The sequence below is a fragment of the Thalassophryne amazonica genome, chromosome 2 (assembly GCF_902500255.1).
Source record: "Thalassophryne amazonica chromosome 2, fThaAma1.1, whole genome shotgun sequence".
In the NCBI taxonomy this organism is placed as follows: Eukaryota; Metazoa; Chordata; class Actinopteri; order Batrachoidiformes; family Batrachoididae; genus Thalassophryne; species Thalassophryne amazonica.
Window position 1 is genome coordinate 129,610,774 of NC_047104.1, and position 13,892 is coordinate 129,624,665.

General features: G+C 38.9%; 1 protein-coding gene across 1 annotated transcript in view; it reads right to left on the reverse strand.

The window, feature by feature from the left end:
• samd4a (sterile alpha motif domain containing 4A) overlaps positions 1-5,612 on the reverse strand; it is a 218,707-nt gene extending 213,095 nt beyond the window's left edge. Inside the window, 1 exon segment of the mRNA XM_034163535.1 lies at positions 5,343-5,612. Coding sequence (XP_034019426.1) covers positions 5,343-5,538 — 196 coding nt within the window. The 5' untranslated portion in view covers positions 5,539-5,612.
• Between the last annotated feature and the right edge of the window lie 8,280 nt (positions 5,613-13,892).

Consider the following 13,892-nt stretch of genomic DNA (forward strand, 5'->3'; position numbering starts at 1 on the left):
CTGTTTAGTGTTTCTTGATATTTAAAGAAATATTTTTATTTGTCCCAATCAGGAACATTTGCTGTGCAGACAACCAAACTTCCATTGATGAGCTGAACACCACGAAGTCCAGTCGAAAGATAACATCTCTGCTCTTCAAAATAGGACAGCAGTGTCTTCAGCAACACCACCAGAGTTCAAAGCTGCAGAAGAGACCGTCATCTGGTCCCGAGAACCCAGCATAACATCACCTGCTTCTAAATAAAAGGCTCTTTCAACGGCAACTATTTTATTATTTTTTAAAAAGCGGTTTCATTTTATATTTTAACAATAAATGAACAGATCATTAAAATGTCCACGAATCAAAGTCCATAGACATTTGCACAGGTAGAAGCTCTCCACTTGTGCTCAAATTCATATTTTAGAAATGACTGTCCTGATAACATTAAAGGCAATTACATATTTTGGCGAAATTACAAGTTGAAATGACCATTAAAAAAATTCATCATGAGGTTTATGTGACAGAAATCCTACTTTACAATCACACTGCAGTCATTGTTAAATTATTTTCTGTTGCATTTATAATAAACATTTGTATTTATTACAGTGTCTGTTTTTCTGGTTGAAATGAGATATAAATAATCTACCAGACTTTAAAAAATGTACAAATTTCCATGTTGTTTTGTCTAAAAAATAAATGTCTGAGGTTCCTTATGTTAAACAAGAAATTAAGTGAAATTCTGAGGTAACAAACAAACAACAAAAAATATTTCGGAGGATTTTTCTTCAGAAAACTGCTCCATAAATGAGCAGTCCTGTGACACGTATGTTTTGCACAGATCAGTGGTTTCTGCACCGATCCATTTTGTAGAGATCAGTGGTTTCTGCCACTAGTCTTCCGTGTTTTGGCTTGATGCGTCACTGCTATTGGACAACGCGAAGGTACGTCACAGCTCAGAGCATCGGAAGTTGGATTGGATTGAACTTTGACTGCGTCAGGCTCCTGACAAGCGGCAATGCGCGCTCCAGTCAGAAGCGTCGGTTTAGCTTGACTTTTGACGCGACGCTTCTGACGCATCTAAAAAGCAAGGCGTCTCATTGAAAATAATGCTTTTTAGACCGATTTTTGACGGATCTGACGTATTCAGTGTGAAAGGCCCATAATACTACTAATCACAGTTTTAACAACTAAAATGCTTAATCGGTATTACAGTACACTGCTTTCTTTTAATGAATTTTACTATAATACTTTTTGACTAATGATCTGTGCTCTTATTGTATTTTTTTTTTTATACATGTTTTATAAGTCAACAAAAGAATTATTATTACTCTAACTCTGCAGTTTAACTAGCACATTGCCTGTGGGGATCCACATCCACAGGCTCTAGATTGGGTAGTGTTTATAAAATAGGTAGCTGACATTTTCAAGGGTGGTAATAAATTATGCAAAGGTCTATAATGAGATGGAATTGCGTACAAGTCCAGAATGTTTTTAGAACCTTAGACCAACAATTTTTAGAAGAACTCAACCCATGTTATTTCCTGTTGATTTGGTAATTTTTAACATTAATGTACGGTGTTAATGTATTTCTACATTGTTAGGTTCTTATTATCATATATATATATATATATATATATATATATATATATATATATATATATATATATATATATATATACACACATACACACCTATTATATTACTACTACTTCCATTTTTTCATTGTTTTTTTTTATATGGACCATAATGGAAATAAGTGTTTTCACTTTTGAGTCATCCATGTATTTTAACTGTTTACAATTATATTATGTACTTACATTGAACTTAATAAATAAAATCACGCACATACGCTTTTAATATATAAATGATTTACAGCCTCCTGCTAGAATGGCATGTGAGTCCAGAATGTAATTAGTGTTCATTGTTGTTAGCTAATATCTGTAGTTTCTCTAAAAATATATTAGTCCTATTAATGTTCCCTTTGGCAGCATTCATCCTTGACCCAAATACATAGGTATAACAACGGCAAATGTCAGCTCTGCCCAGTTTGCCCATGAGCAAAGTTGCACGTACACAAGCAGAGCATTTTGTCTTTTCTGCATTCTGCCACAAGCAGGTGCTTTTATTTTTACACACCCACAAACGCAGACATGAAAGAAGACATCAAAGTCACTACACTTCTCACTCATAGTAACGGCAACATCACACTTAACTAAACTGAATAAACCAATTGAACTACAAAAAAAAAATAATAACAATCACTAACAACACTGTTACAGTAACATGTAACTAACTTCATCAAAGCTTTGAGAGGTAAATTTATTAATTCCCATGTAAAGTAAAACTCACCTAAACCGTCATCGTATAACCAGATATTCACAGTCAGCAGACAAAAAAAGTCCCAATGTTTTTGTATTGTTTTCCATGTAATAAACACATAACATATTTGTACAGCAGATTTTTCACTCACATTGGATAAAATGTCCTGTCTGATGGCAATGCATTTCCATTAAAAACACTGAGCAGTCTGGACGTGCACAGTAACAGATGTACAAATTAAAGTTCAGCACTGACCTCGCCGATTTGTGGAAAGTGGGACCGGAATCATTTCCCTGATTAAAAGCCCGACCGTTTATTCTTTTCAAACCGTGTTCAGACTGGGACCTGAAGCATGACATGCACCTGTTAAATCAGACATAAAAGGCTGTGATTTGACACTTTTCTGCTTTTAATCCTTCGTCTGCCATCATATAATAGTATTGTGGTGCACACACTGATTAAATATGGATCAGAAAAGTTTGCACATTTACAGTAGAAAGTCGGTAAAAAAGGAAAATGTACAGCTACCTTTGATTTGGAGGTGATGACTGTAGAAAGAAAAGCTTGTTAAGGGTTAAATTAGTCCAGAATAAAGCATAATCCAGAGACAGAGATCTTTAAAACTGTTGCATGTCTTTGCATGACATGGAGTTAAAGAGCTGCAGAAGCATAAATCAGGCTTTAATAAATTAAATAACCATGAATTGTAAATTAATATAAATTTGATAGCTTAACTATTTTTATATTTGTTTTTATAGTACCTGTACCTGGATGTGGTTAAATGATTTAAAAAATAAATAATGTTCTGCGTTGACGCCACTCACTCAATTGAGGTACACTAGTCTGACACTGATCAGCAGCACCGAGCACCCCAGGGAACAGTGCTGGCCACTCTTCTCTTCACACCTCTGACTTCTGCTACAACTCTGAGCTGTGTCACATCCAAAAGTTTTTCAGATGACACAGCCATTGTTAGTGCATCAGGGATGACAGAGAGGAGGAGTACAGGAACCTAGGGAGGGACTTTGCTGTCTGGTGCCACACAAACCACCTACAGCTCAACACCTCAAAGACAAAGGAGCTGGTCATTACTTTGTTAAGTCCAGACCAAGTCTGCGACCAGCTCTGATCCAGGGAGCTGAGGTGGAGACTGTGGATTCCTACAAGTACCTCGGGCTGTGGCTGGACAGCAAACTGGACAACCCACACCAGCCACCTGTACAGGAAGGAACAGAGCAGGCTGTACTTTCTGAGGCGGTTGTGGCCATTTAACATCTGCAGGAAACGCCTGTGGATGTTCTACCAGTCCGTGGTAGCCAGCGTCCTCTTTTGGACCCATATTCCGCTGCAGAATGTGGACACTGTGTCCATTATCAAGGAGGTCCATATTCAGTACTACACCAGTTGTGGAGTGCAGACAGCCTTTGACTGCATGAGTGTTTCAAATGCTTCCGTTGTTTTTAACTTAAAAAAAAACATCCCATTTAAATAAATAATAATCCTACTGTGAAGCAGAAGCAAAGTGATGTTGAGTACTGACTTGATAATGCATTAAAAAAAAAATTCACATTAAGTAACAGAATAACTGAAGATGGGGGGGGTCCATTCTCTGCTATAATTATGGGGCTATTCCATGGAGCGCCATTCCTTCCATGTAATCCCGAATATCAAATCGGGGCACATTTTGAAGCATCATGGTAACTTTTTGATCCATTACTGTCAGTATTTAACAAACTTGGTACACGTCCATCATCAGAACCAGATTTGAAATCGGGATACAATTTTGAACTGTTCAAACATTTAATTCTGATTTTTGAAATTATTCATAGCACATGGTAACTTCCAGGTATTCGTAGTCTTAACGGCTTCGATCATGTTCAAACCTCTTTAAAACAAGGGTATTCGTAGTGAATACGGTTTGAAACTTGTTTGATCGTGCTCCATCAGGGTCAATATTTGATGCCAAAGTAGCATATGTTGCAGTTGTTTATTCAAAGTTGAACAGCTCAGCCATGTCTGACCGAGAGCGCAGCTCCTTTCATTTTCAGGCGGGTTGTACTTTATAACCCAGCCTGGTAGGAGGTAAGCTAGATTAAGTCGTTTCATCCCATTTTTTGCACTTTTTGATCGCAAGGGATGGTACGAGAACGGCACCCCGTGGAATAGCATGTCTTTATTCAGTATTATAGAGGGCCGTTTCAGAACGCAGGTTTAACAAAACCTTTCAGAAAGGGGGGCAAGTTAAGTTCAGAGTTGGTTACTACAGTAGCTGAGACTATTCAGACTGCAGGACTTCATGCTCCAATCCAATCTTCTGCTCAGATCCAATGTTTTGTTATCCTGTTCACATATTCTATTTAATGCAGCCAACATTAGATTACAGAATTATTCACCATCCAGAACTGAACCACATGTGCAAAAAAACAAAACGCATCATCCAGAGACTGTATACACACACACAAGAAAGTGAAGCGTGACCTTAATCTCTGCTTTCACATATCGGACTGGTATCAAACTCGGTCAAGCCACACGTGCACGCATATGTCGGACTTCCTGTGTGTCCAATCCTGTGAGTCACAGATCTCCATGTTGAGGAATGCTTCGGTGAAAGTATACAAGAAATGTGACTTTTTCCAGTCACTGAAATGGTTTTTCATGAAACTCTTATCACAGCTATCTAAGGAATATTCCCACCAAGTCTGAAAGAAATCTGTCCAGCCTTTTTTTTTTTTATCATTTATAGTGTCCACACAACCCCAATGAAAGAATTCCCTGCTGGCTGCTTCGCCGGCACACAGGGCAATTAGTCAGACACTCAGTGGTTTTAACCACAGTGACATCCATCTACTGTAATGTCACAAGGAAATGTAGAAATACACTACATTCCTGTTCACAGCTCTAACAATCAATACACAACACCCCAAATATCAAGAACATCAGAAGAATGCTGTTTGACAAACACGTTAATGGTGCTCTGGTTTATTTTCACTGTTTGAGCTGAAGTAGTAGGTGTTGGTGCTGTCTGAACACCCAGCTGTCCTACCTGGGTTGTTGGCCTCACTCTCCAGGACGTGCAGTTCAGTGCACTCAGCTAAGGAGTGTTCCAGGCAGAGCTGCAGGAAGCGCGCCTGCGTTCGGCTCACCCTCTTCAGCAGGGACAGCAGAGCCACCGTCTGCTCGCACTCATTCCACCCCTTGAACCAGCTGGCTAGCACGCCCACCTGGTCGCGAAACATCATGTTCTGTGAGCGGGGGGCTCCACCTGTGACGCAGTCTGCTTCTGCCCCAAGAGCTTCAGCAGGTGGGACGCTAGTTTGGGTAAAGAGGGAGGTTGGTGGTGGTCTTACTGGCTGGTTGCTGATGTCTCTGTGCGGTGTGTCAGTCTGCGAACGCTGGTTAAAGCACTGCCATTGTGGACGGAGGGCAGCAGGGTGTGTTCGGCCCGGTGTCTGACGTACTCCGTCGGGCTGATAATCTCCAGTGGGTGAGATATGCTCTTCTAGATCAGCATATGGTGATACAAGCTGCTATCGCCTACGTCACTGCCAGAGGGATTGATATCGGATGAGTCAGCTTTCTTCCAGCACACTGTCACTTCAGCTTCACTGGCATTTTCCTTCAGGGAATCCCTCTGAGGCCTGCAGGGCGAAGTTAGATGTGAGGGAGGTAAAAACATGTTCAACAATAATCTGTTGCTAGTCCTATATACAGTACACCTCTCTTTCAAACACTTTTATGCAGCTGAGCAAAAGATTTTGCAGGACCACAAAGACAGGTGCCTCCCTGAAAAGCCTTCAGTTAATTCAAAATGCTGCAGCTAGAGTACTGACAGGGACTAGAAGAAGAGAGCATATCTCACCCATATTGGCCTCTCTTCATTGGCTTCCTGTTAATTCTAGAATAGAATTTAAAATTCTTCTTCTTATAAGGTTTTGAATAATCAGGTCCCATCTTATCTTAGGGACCTCATAGTACCATATCACCCCAATAGAGCACTTCGCTCTCGGACTGCAGGCTTACTTGTAGTTCCTAACGTTTGTAAGAGTAGAATGGGAGGCAGAGCCTTCAGCTTTCAGGCTCCTCTCCTGTGGAACCAGCTCCCAATTCAGATCAGGGAGACAGACACCCTCTCTACTTTTAAGATTAGGCTTAAAACTTTCCTTTTTGCTAAAGCTTATAGTTAGGGCTGGATCAGGTGACCCTGAACCATCCCTTAGTTATGCTGCTATAGACTTAGACTGCTGGGGGGTCCCATGATGCACTGAGTGTTTCTTTCTCTTTTTGCTCTGTATGCACCACTCTGCATTTAATCATTAGTGATTGATCTCTGCTCCCCTCCACAGCATGTCTTTTTCCTGGTTCCTCCCTCAGCCCCAACCAGTCCCAGCAGAAGACTGCCCCTCCCTGAGCCTGGTTCTGCTGGAGGTTTCTTCCTGTTAAAAGGGAGTTTTTCCTTCCCACTGTTGCAAAGTGCTTGCTCACAGGGGGTCGTTTTGACCGTTGGGGTTTTTCCGTAATTTTGTATGGCCTTGCCTTACACTATAAAGCACCTTGGGGCAACTGTTTGTTGTGATTTGGCGCTATATAAATAAAATTGATTTGATTTATAGTTACAAGGGTCTTCTCTGCATGGTTCGTATTATAGGCGTTACTGGGTTAGACACCCCACCCCCCAAATTAATACCAGCACTCCCAAAACAAGTAAAATAAATAAAAACATCTAAACAAAGAGGTCAACACATCAATATACTGTTCTTACATACAAGTGTAAATATCACAGTACATTTCTTAAAGAAACTTGTAATACACACCCCCCATAGTGGACCACGCCTTTTCTTAACTGTTAGCTGAACATCTTGTCTGCCCGCGCCACTCCCATCATTACAAATGGTAAATGGACTGCATTTATATAGAGCTTTTCCATCTGCATCCGACGCTCAAAGCGCTTTACACATCGAATGCCTCACATTCACCCCGATGTCAGGCTGCTGCCGTACAAGGTGCCCACTACACCGGGAGCAACTAGGGGATTAAAGACCTTGCGCAAGGGCCCTTAGTGATTTTCCGGTAAGGCTGGGATTTGAACAGAGGATCCTCTGATCTAAAGCCCAACGCTTTTAGCCACTAGACCATCACCTCCCCTACAAAGGTTATTTATTCATGTAAGTCTAGGGCCCAGTGCGTGACACAAGCCAAACGATACTGTCGAAGGTGAATGTAAGTGTAGGCATCTAACTTGTTCAGTTTGGTTAGTTACAGGATCCAGTGAATGTCTGGAAGCATTTTCCACTGCTGCTCCAAAACTATGGAACAACTTACCACTGAAGATCAGACAAGATGATCAATGGGTTCCTAGGGTTTGTAAGAGTAGAATGGGAGACAGAGCCTTCAGCTTTCAGGCTCCTCCTCTGGAACCAGCTCCCAATTCGGATTAGGGAGACAGACACCCTCTCTACTTTTAAGATTAGGCTTAAAACTTTCCTTTTTGCTAAAGCTTATAGTTAGGGCTGGATCAGGTGACCCTGAACCATCCCTTAGTTATGCTGCTATAGACTTAGAGTGCTGGGGGATTCTCATGATGCACTGAGTGCTTCTTTTTATTCACCTCTTTTTGCTCTGTATGCACCACTCTGCATTTAATCATTAGTGATTGATCTCTGCTGTCTTCCACAGCATGTCTTTTTCCTGATTCTCTTCCCTCAGCCCCAACCAGTCCCAGCAGAAGACTGCCCCTCCCTGAGCCTGGTTCTGCTGGAGGTTTCTTCCTGTTAAAAGGGAGTTTTTCCTTCCCACTGTCGCCAAGTGCTTGCTCATAGGGGGTCGTTTGACCATTGGGGTTTTTCTGTAATTATTGTATGGCTTTTACCTTACAATATAAAGCACCTTGGGGCAACTGTTTGTTGTGATTTGGCGCTATATAAATAAAATTGATTTGATTCATTTTTTTAAACCAGTCTTAAAACCCATTTTTACTCCCTGGCTTTTAACTCTACATGAGAGACTGTTTTTGTTTTAGTTTTTATGGTTTGCATTTATTTGTTTATTGTTTCTAATTACTTTAGAAACAATGAAGCAATTGTTCTCATTTATTTTATTGCTTTGAATTGTTTTGTTTTTATGTACAGCACTTTGTTTTCAACTACGGTTGTTTTAAAGTGCTATAAATAAAGCTGAGTTGAGTTGCGCTGTTAAGACTCAAAGTTTGCACCAGCAGCTCCTCAAAAAAAAAAAAAAAAAAAAAAAAAAACCAAATCATTTTGCTGGAAGCCGTATCTTGACCTAGATTCACACAGCTTTTCAAATTCACATTCTCTGTTGAGGTTCACTGCATAATCCTAGCATGTCTTTAGATGTTCTTCCAAATGTAACTAAAGACGCTTTCATGGTGCAACCAAAACCACGCAAAATACATGCATACTGCACACCAGCCATGTGAAATACAGTTTATGGTCTATACCTTTTTAATATAAAATTCAAGTACAGGACATAGACAAACACATTCACACCTATGGACAATCTGAAGTTTCCAGTCCACTTAACCTGAATGTCTTCTGAAATGGGAGTAAGCACCCAGAGGGAACCCACACAAACATGGGGAGAACATGCAAACTCCACACAGAAGCAAACCCAGGATTTAAAGACTTAAACAGGGTTGGTTTGTTTTTTGTATCCAAAATGTGTTTTCACAGTTTTACGTTTGACAGGGATTTGTGCATTTTCAGTCATTTTACAACTTTTAATTATGTTTTCAATTGCTCGTTTTCAAATCCTGGGGGTGGGGAAAAGAAAGACAGAGAAAGAGAAAGAAAAAGATTCTCAGATGCACTCTGGATGCTTATGTGTAGGATTCTGAGTGTATTTGTAAGTATTAGGAATACATTTTAAAAGTGTTAACTGCTATGGTAAGAACATGGGTGCTGGCCTTAGGTAACCCTGTATTTCTACTTTTACTACGGTAATTTTTTGAGCCAGTAATGTACTTTTTACTAAATTTGCAACATGGTTTCACTGCAATCACTTTGCTCAAGACATGGCAGAGACAGCACACGGTGCAACTGCTGGGCTGTACTGCATGATCCAAAAAAAAAAAAAAAAAAAAAAATATAAAAAAAACAAACCTACAACAAATTCTGGCTACACCTGAACACAGCTTCAACAACAAAAGATCACTCATGCCTCCACAGAAAAATCTATGCTAAGAATTTGAAGGGTCCAGTGAAAGCAAACTGATTTTCTGGATCATACAGGGCTAAGAAAGAATCCAAAATAGATTATCAGCCAAGTATCATGACTGTCTTTTATGGTTATTCACCTGATCAGCCTTTGATTGGTTAAAGAGAGGCTGCATAGCACTTTAAGGCCATAAGTGAATATGATTCCATTGCTATTTTTTAGTTTTGGGTTAAACTTATTAACTGTTCTTACAAAATACAGAATCAATAATCGTTTAACCAAATTATAAATAAAAAGTTGTGCATTCCATGCAGGAAAGCTAAATGTGTTATGTTCAATTGCACATCATGTTTGAATATAAAATTCCTTGACTGAATGGGGAGTCCATCAAATGACAAGGGGACTCAATTTTTTACCCCATGGAGTCCCGGGGGCTCCAAATTTCCAAAACCTGAATTGAACCCTGATCACACCATGTCGTTCCACTGGAGTTTTAACTGAATTTTGTGACACATATGGCATAACGGACATAATGTGGCCATGCATCACTGATCAGACTACGCTCCATAAATATAAACAGGAATATGAATGGATTATCACAACACACCTTTTAATTCTAAACTCCATTGAAATTCATTGTAAATGTTGCACTTTATGCAAAACTACAATTTCTTATTGAACAAAATAGTGACAAATCACCTTCACAGTGAAACTATTAAAAGTGAAATGCATCATGTATCTTAAAAAAAAAAAATCCAAAATTGTTTCACAAAGTTGTCTATGTTCTGCAAGCAGTGCTCAAGCATGATCATTATCAGTGTTGCGAGATACAGCTGATGGTTTCCAACACAAAATCCACCAAAATTATATAACTACAAAAATCTTTATATATATATATATATATATTATTATATATATATATATTATATATATATATATATAATATATTATATATATATATATATATATATTTATATTTAAGTCATAAATAAATATTATACTCAGTGCACTATAAAAAGCAATGCAGCCAAAACATACATACAAATTCTACAGCAACCAACAGTTTGTTGGCAACAAACGCACATACCTGGGGAGGCGGGGGCGACCACTATGTAACAGCATGTGTATGCTGTTCAGTATGCATCTACTTTCACCTTCAATTTATACATCTTATCCCTCTTTTTTCACAGATATTTTATTCTCCTTAAGTGTGACAAAATGTGAGCAACACTTTTGTATACCAACAGAAGAGAACATCAGGTCTTTGTAATGTAATAAGATAAGGCAAGAATATGGGGGACACACACGTCTCAAAATGCAAAAGTAACTAAAGAATAAGAAAAATAATCAGCAAATTTTAAATCATTCTTTCCTTCCTACCATTTCGCCACAAAATTCTTTCAAAATGCAACCATTTTGTAGATACACAAGCTGCAAACTCTACCCTCTTTGGTCAGTTGGAGAAGGAAGACACTACAAAGCTGTTCCAAAAGTAAGAAGTAACAACAGCAAAACCTTGCAAAAACAATGTTCACACAGTTTTAGCCTCATATCTGAACTCAACTTCTCAAATAATGCAGAAGAATCTCAGGGAGCTCAGAAATACTCAGTGAGTCAGGCAAATCAGGGCAGCCTAAAAATAACCTTAAAAACTGCAATAGAATAAACGGCAGAATCCACCGTCAGTGTTTTAATGACCCCGCTGACTACGAAGCTTACTCCAGTCACAGATAAACTCATGACTTGCTCAGTCCCAAAACAAGGCAGCCTCTCAGAGAAGTAGGTCAGAGAGGATTCCATTCATTTATACACTGCTTTCCAAATAGTTGCGTCTCTTCCACTCAGAGCATGTTAACATTTAATGAGCCTGCAGGTCCCATTTCACAACACGTGATCATAACATTTCAGTGCTTTTCACAACATGGTAATCCAAAAAAAAAAAAAAAAATCCACAAACCATGCAATTAATTCACCAACTGTAAACAAATAAATAAATGAAGCACTTCAAGTCATGAAATGACTTGAAATGAAGCCTTCAGTGATTAAGGAAATGAGATTTTTTAATATATAATATAATTTTTAATACAGGATTTTAACATTTTTACACCCATCATTCTATTTATTTGAAATTAATAACGTGGCCTTCAAAAACGGGACTGCAGATCAACTTTTTACGTAGGAGTACTGCAGCTCCATGCTAAAAATTTGAGTGAATGCTTTACTAAAATCGTATTACACACACACACACACATAACCCCTGGCAAAATTATGGAATCACCAGCCTCGGAGGATGTTCATTCAGTTGTTTAATTTTGTAGAAAAAAGCAGATCACAGACATGACAAAACTAAATTCATTTCAAATGGCAACTTTCTGGCTTTAAGAAACACTATAAGAAATCAAGAAAAATAATTGTGGCAGTCAGTAACGGTTACTTTTTTAGACGAAGCAGAGGAAAAAAAAAATATGGACTCAATTCTGAGGAATGAATTATGGAATCACCCTGTAAATTTTCATCCCCAAAACTAACAAATCAGATCTGCTCAGTCTGCATCTAAAAAGGAGTGATCACACCTTGGAGACCTGTTGCACCAAGTGGACTGACATGAATCATGGCTCCAACACGAGAGATTTCAATTGAAACAAAGGAGAGGATTATCAAACTCTTAAAAGAGGGTAAATCATCACGCAATGTTGCAAAAGATGTTAGTTGTTCACAGTCAGCTGTGTCTAAACTCTGGACCAAATACAAACAACATGGGAAGGTTGTTAAAGGCAAACATACTGGTAGACCAAGGAAGACATCAAAGCGTCAAGACAGAAAACTTAAAGCAATATGTCTCAAAAATCAAAAATGCACAACAAATGAACGAATGGGAGGAAACTGGAGTCAACGTCTGTGACCGAACTGTAAGAAACCGCCTAAAGGAAATGGGATTTACATACAGAAAAGCTAAACAAAAGCCATCATTAACACAAACAGAAAAAACAAGGTTGCAGTGGGCTAAGGAAAAGCAATCGTGGACTGTGGATGAAAGTCATATTCAGTGATGAATCTCGAATCTGCATTGGGCAAGGTGATGATGCTGGAACTTTTGTTTGGTGCCGTTCCAATGAGATTTATAAGATGACTGCCTGAAGAGAACGTGTAAATTTCAACAGACATTGATGATATGGGGCTGCATGTCAGGTAAAGGCACTGGGAGATGGCTGTCATTACATCATCAATAAATGCACAAGTTTACGTCGATATTTTGGACACTTTTCTTATCCCATCAATTGAAAGGATGTTTGGGGATGATGGAATCATTTTTCAAGATGATAATGCATCTTGCCATAGAACAAAAACTGTGAAAACATTCCTTGCAAAAAGACACATAGGGTCAATGTTATGGCCTGCAAATAGTCCGGATCTTAATCCAATTGAAAATCTTTGGTGGAAGTTGAAGAAAATGGTCCATGACAAGGCTCCAACCTGCAAAGCTGATCTGGCAACAGCAATCACAGAAAGTTGTAGCCAGATTGAAGAGTACTGTTACTCATTAAGTCCATGCCTCAGAGACTGCAAGCTGTATAAAAGCCAGAGGTGGTGCAACAAAATACTAGTGATGTGTTGGAGCGTTCTTTTGTTTTTCATGATTCCATAATTTTTTCCTCAGAACTGAGTGATTCCATATTTTTTCCCTCTGCTTGGTCTAAAAAAGTAACCGTTACTGACTGTCACAATTGTTTTTCCTGATTTCTTATAATGTTTCTTAAGCCAGAAAGTTGCCATTTGAAATGACTTTAGTTTTGTGTCATGTCTGTGATCTGCTTTTTTTCTACAAAATTAAACAACTGAATGAACATCCTCCGAGGCCGGTGATTTCATAATTTTTGCCAGGGGTTGATATATATGCAGGGTTCTTTTCTCAGCGTAATGACATGGAAAAATCACCTTAAGAAGCCGGGGGTTTGGGGACTGCTTAAGCTTCGACCCCGCTGAAGCTTTTGCTTTATGGGCTTATGAAGGGCCTTCTTTGGTGGGTTTTGTTTTGTTTTTTTTACTTTAAAAACATTTGTAAGGATTTTCTATAGTAAACTGTGTATAAATTAGCAGTTCTGATGCTCCTGTGCAGACACACAATTCTACACTTCTTATCAGGTTGTCCTAAAAGTTCCCTGAAAAGCCTTCAGTTAATTCAAAATGCTGCAGCTATAGTACTGACAGGGATTAGAAGGAGAGAGCATATCTCACCCATATTGGCCTCTCTTCATTGGCTTCCTGTTAATTCTAGAATAGAATTTAAAATTCTTCTTCTTACTTAAAGGTTTTGAATAATCAGGTCCCATCTTATCTTAGGGACCTTATAGTACCATATCACCCCCAATAGAGCGCTTCACTCTCAGACTGCAGGCTTACTTGTAGTTCCTAGGGTTTG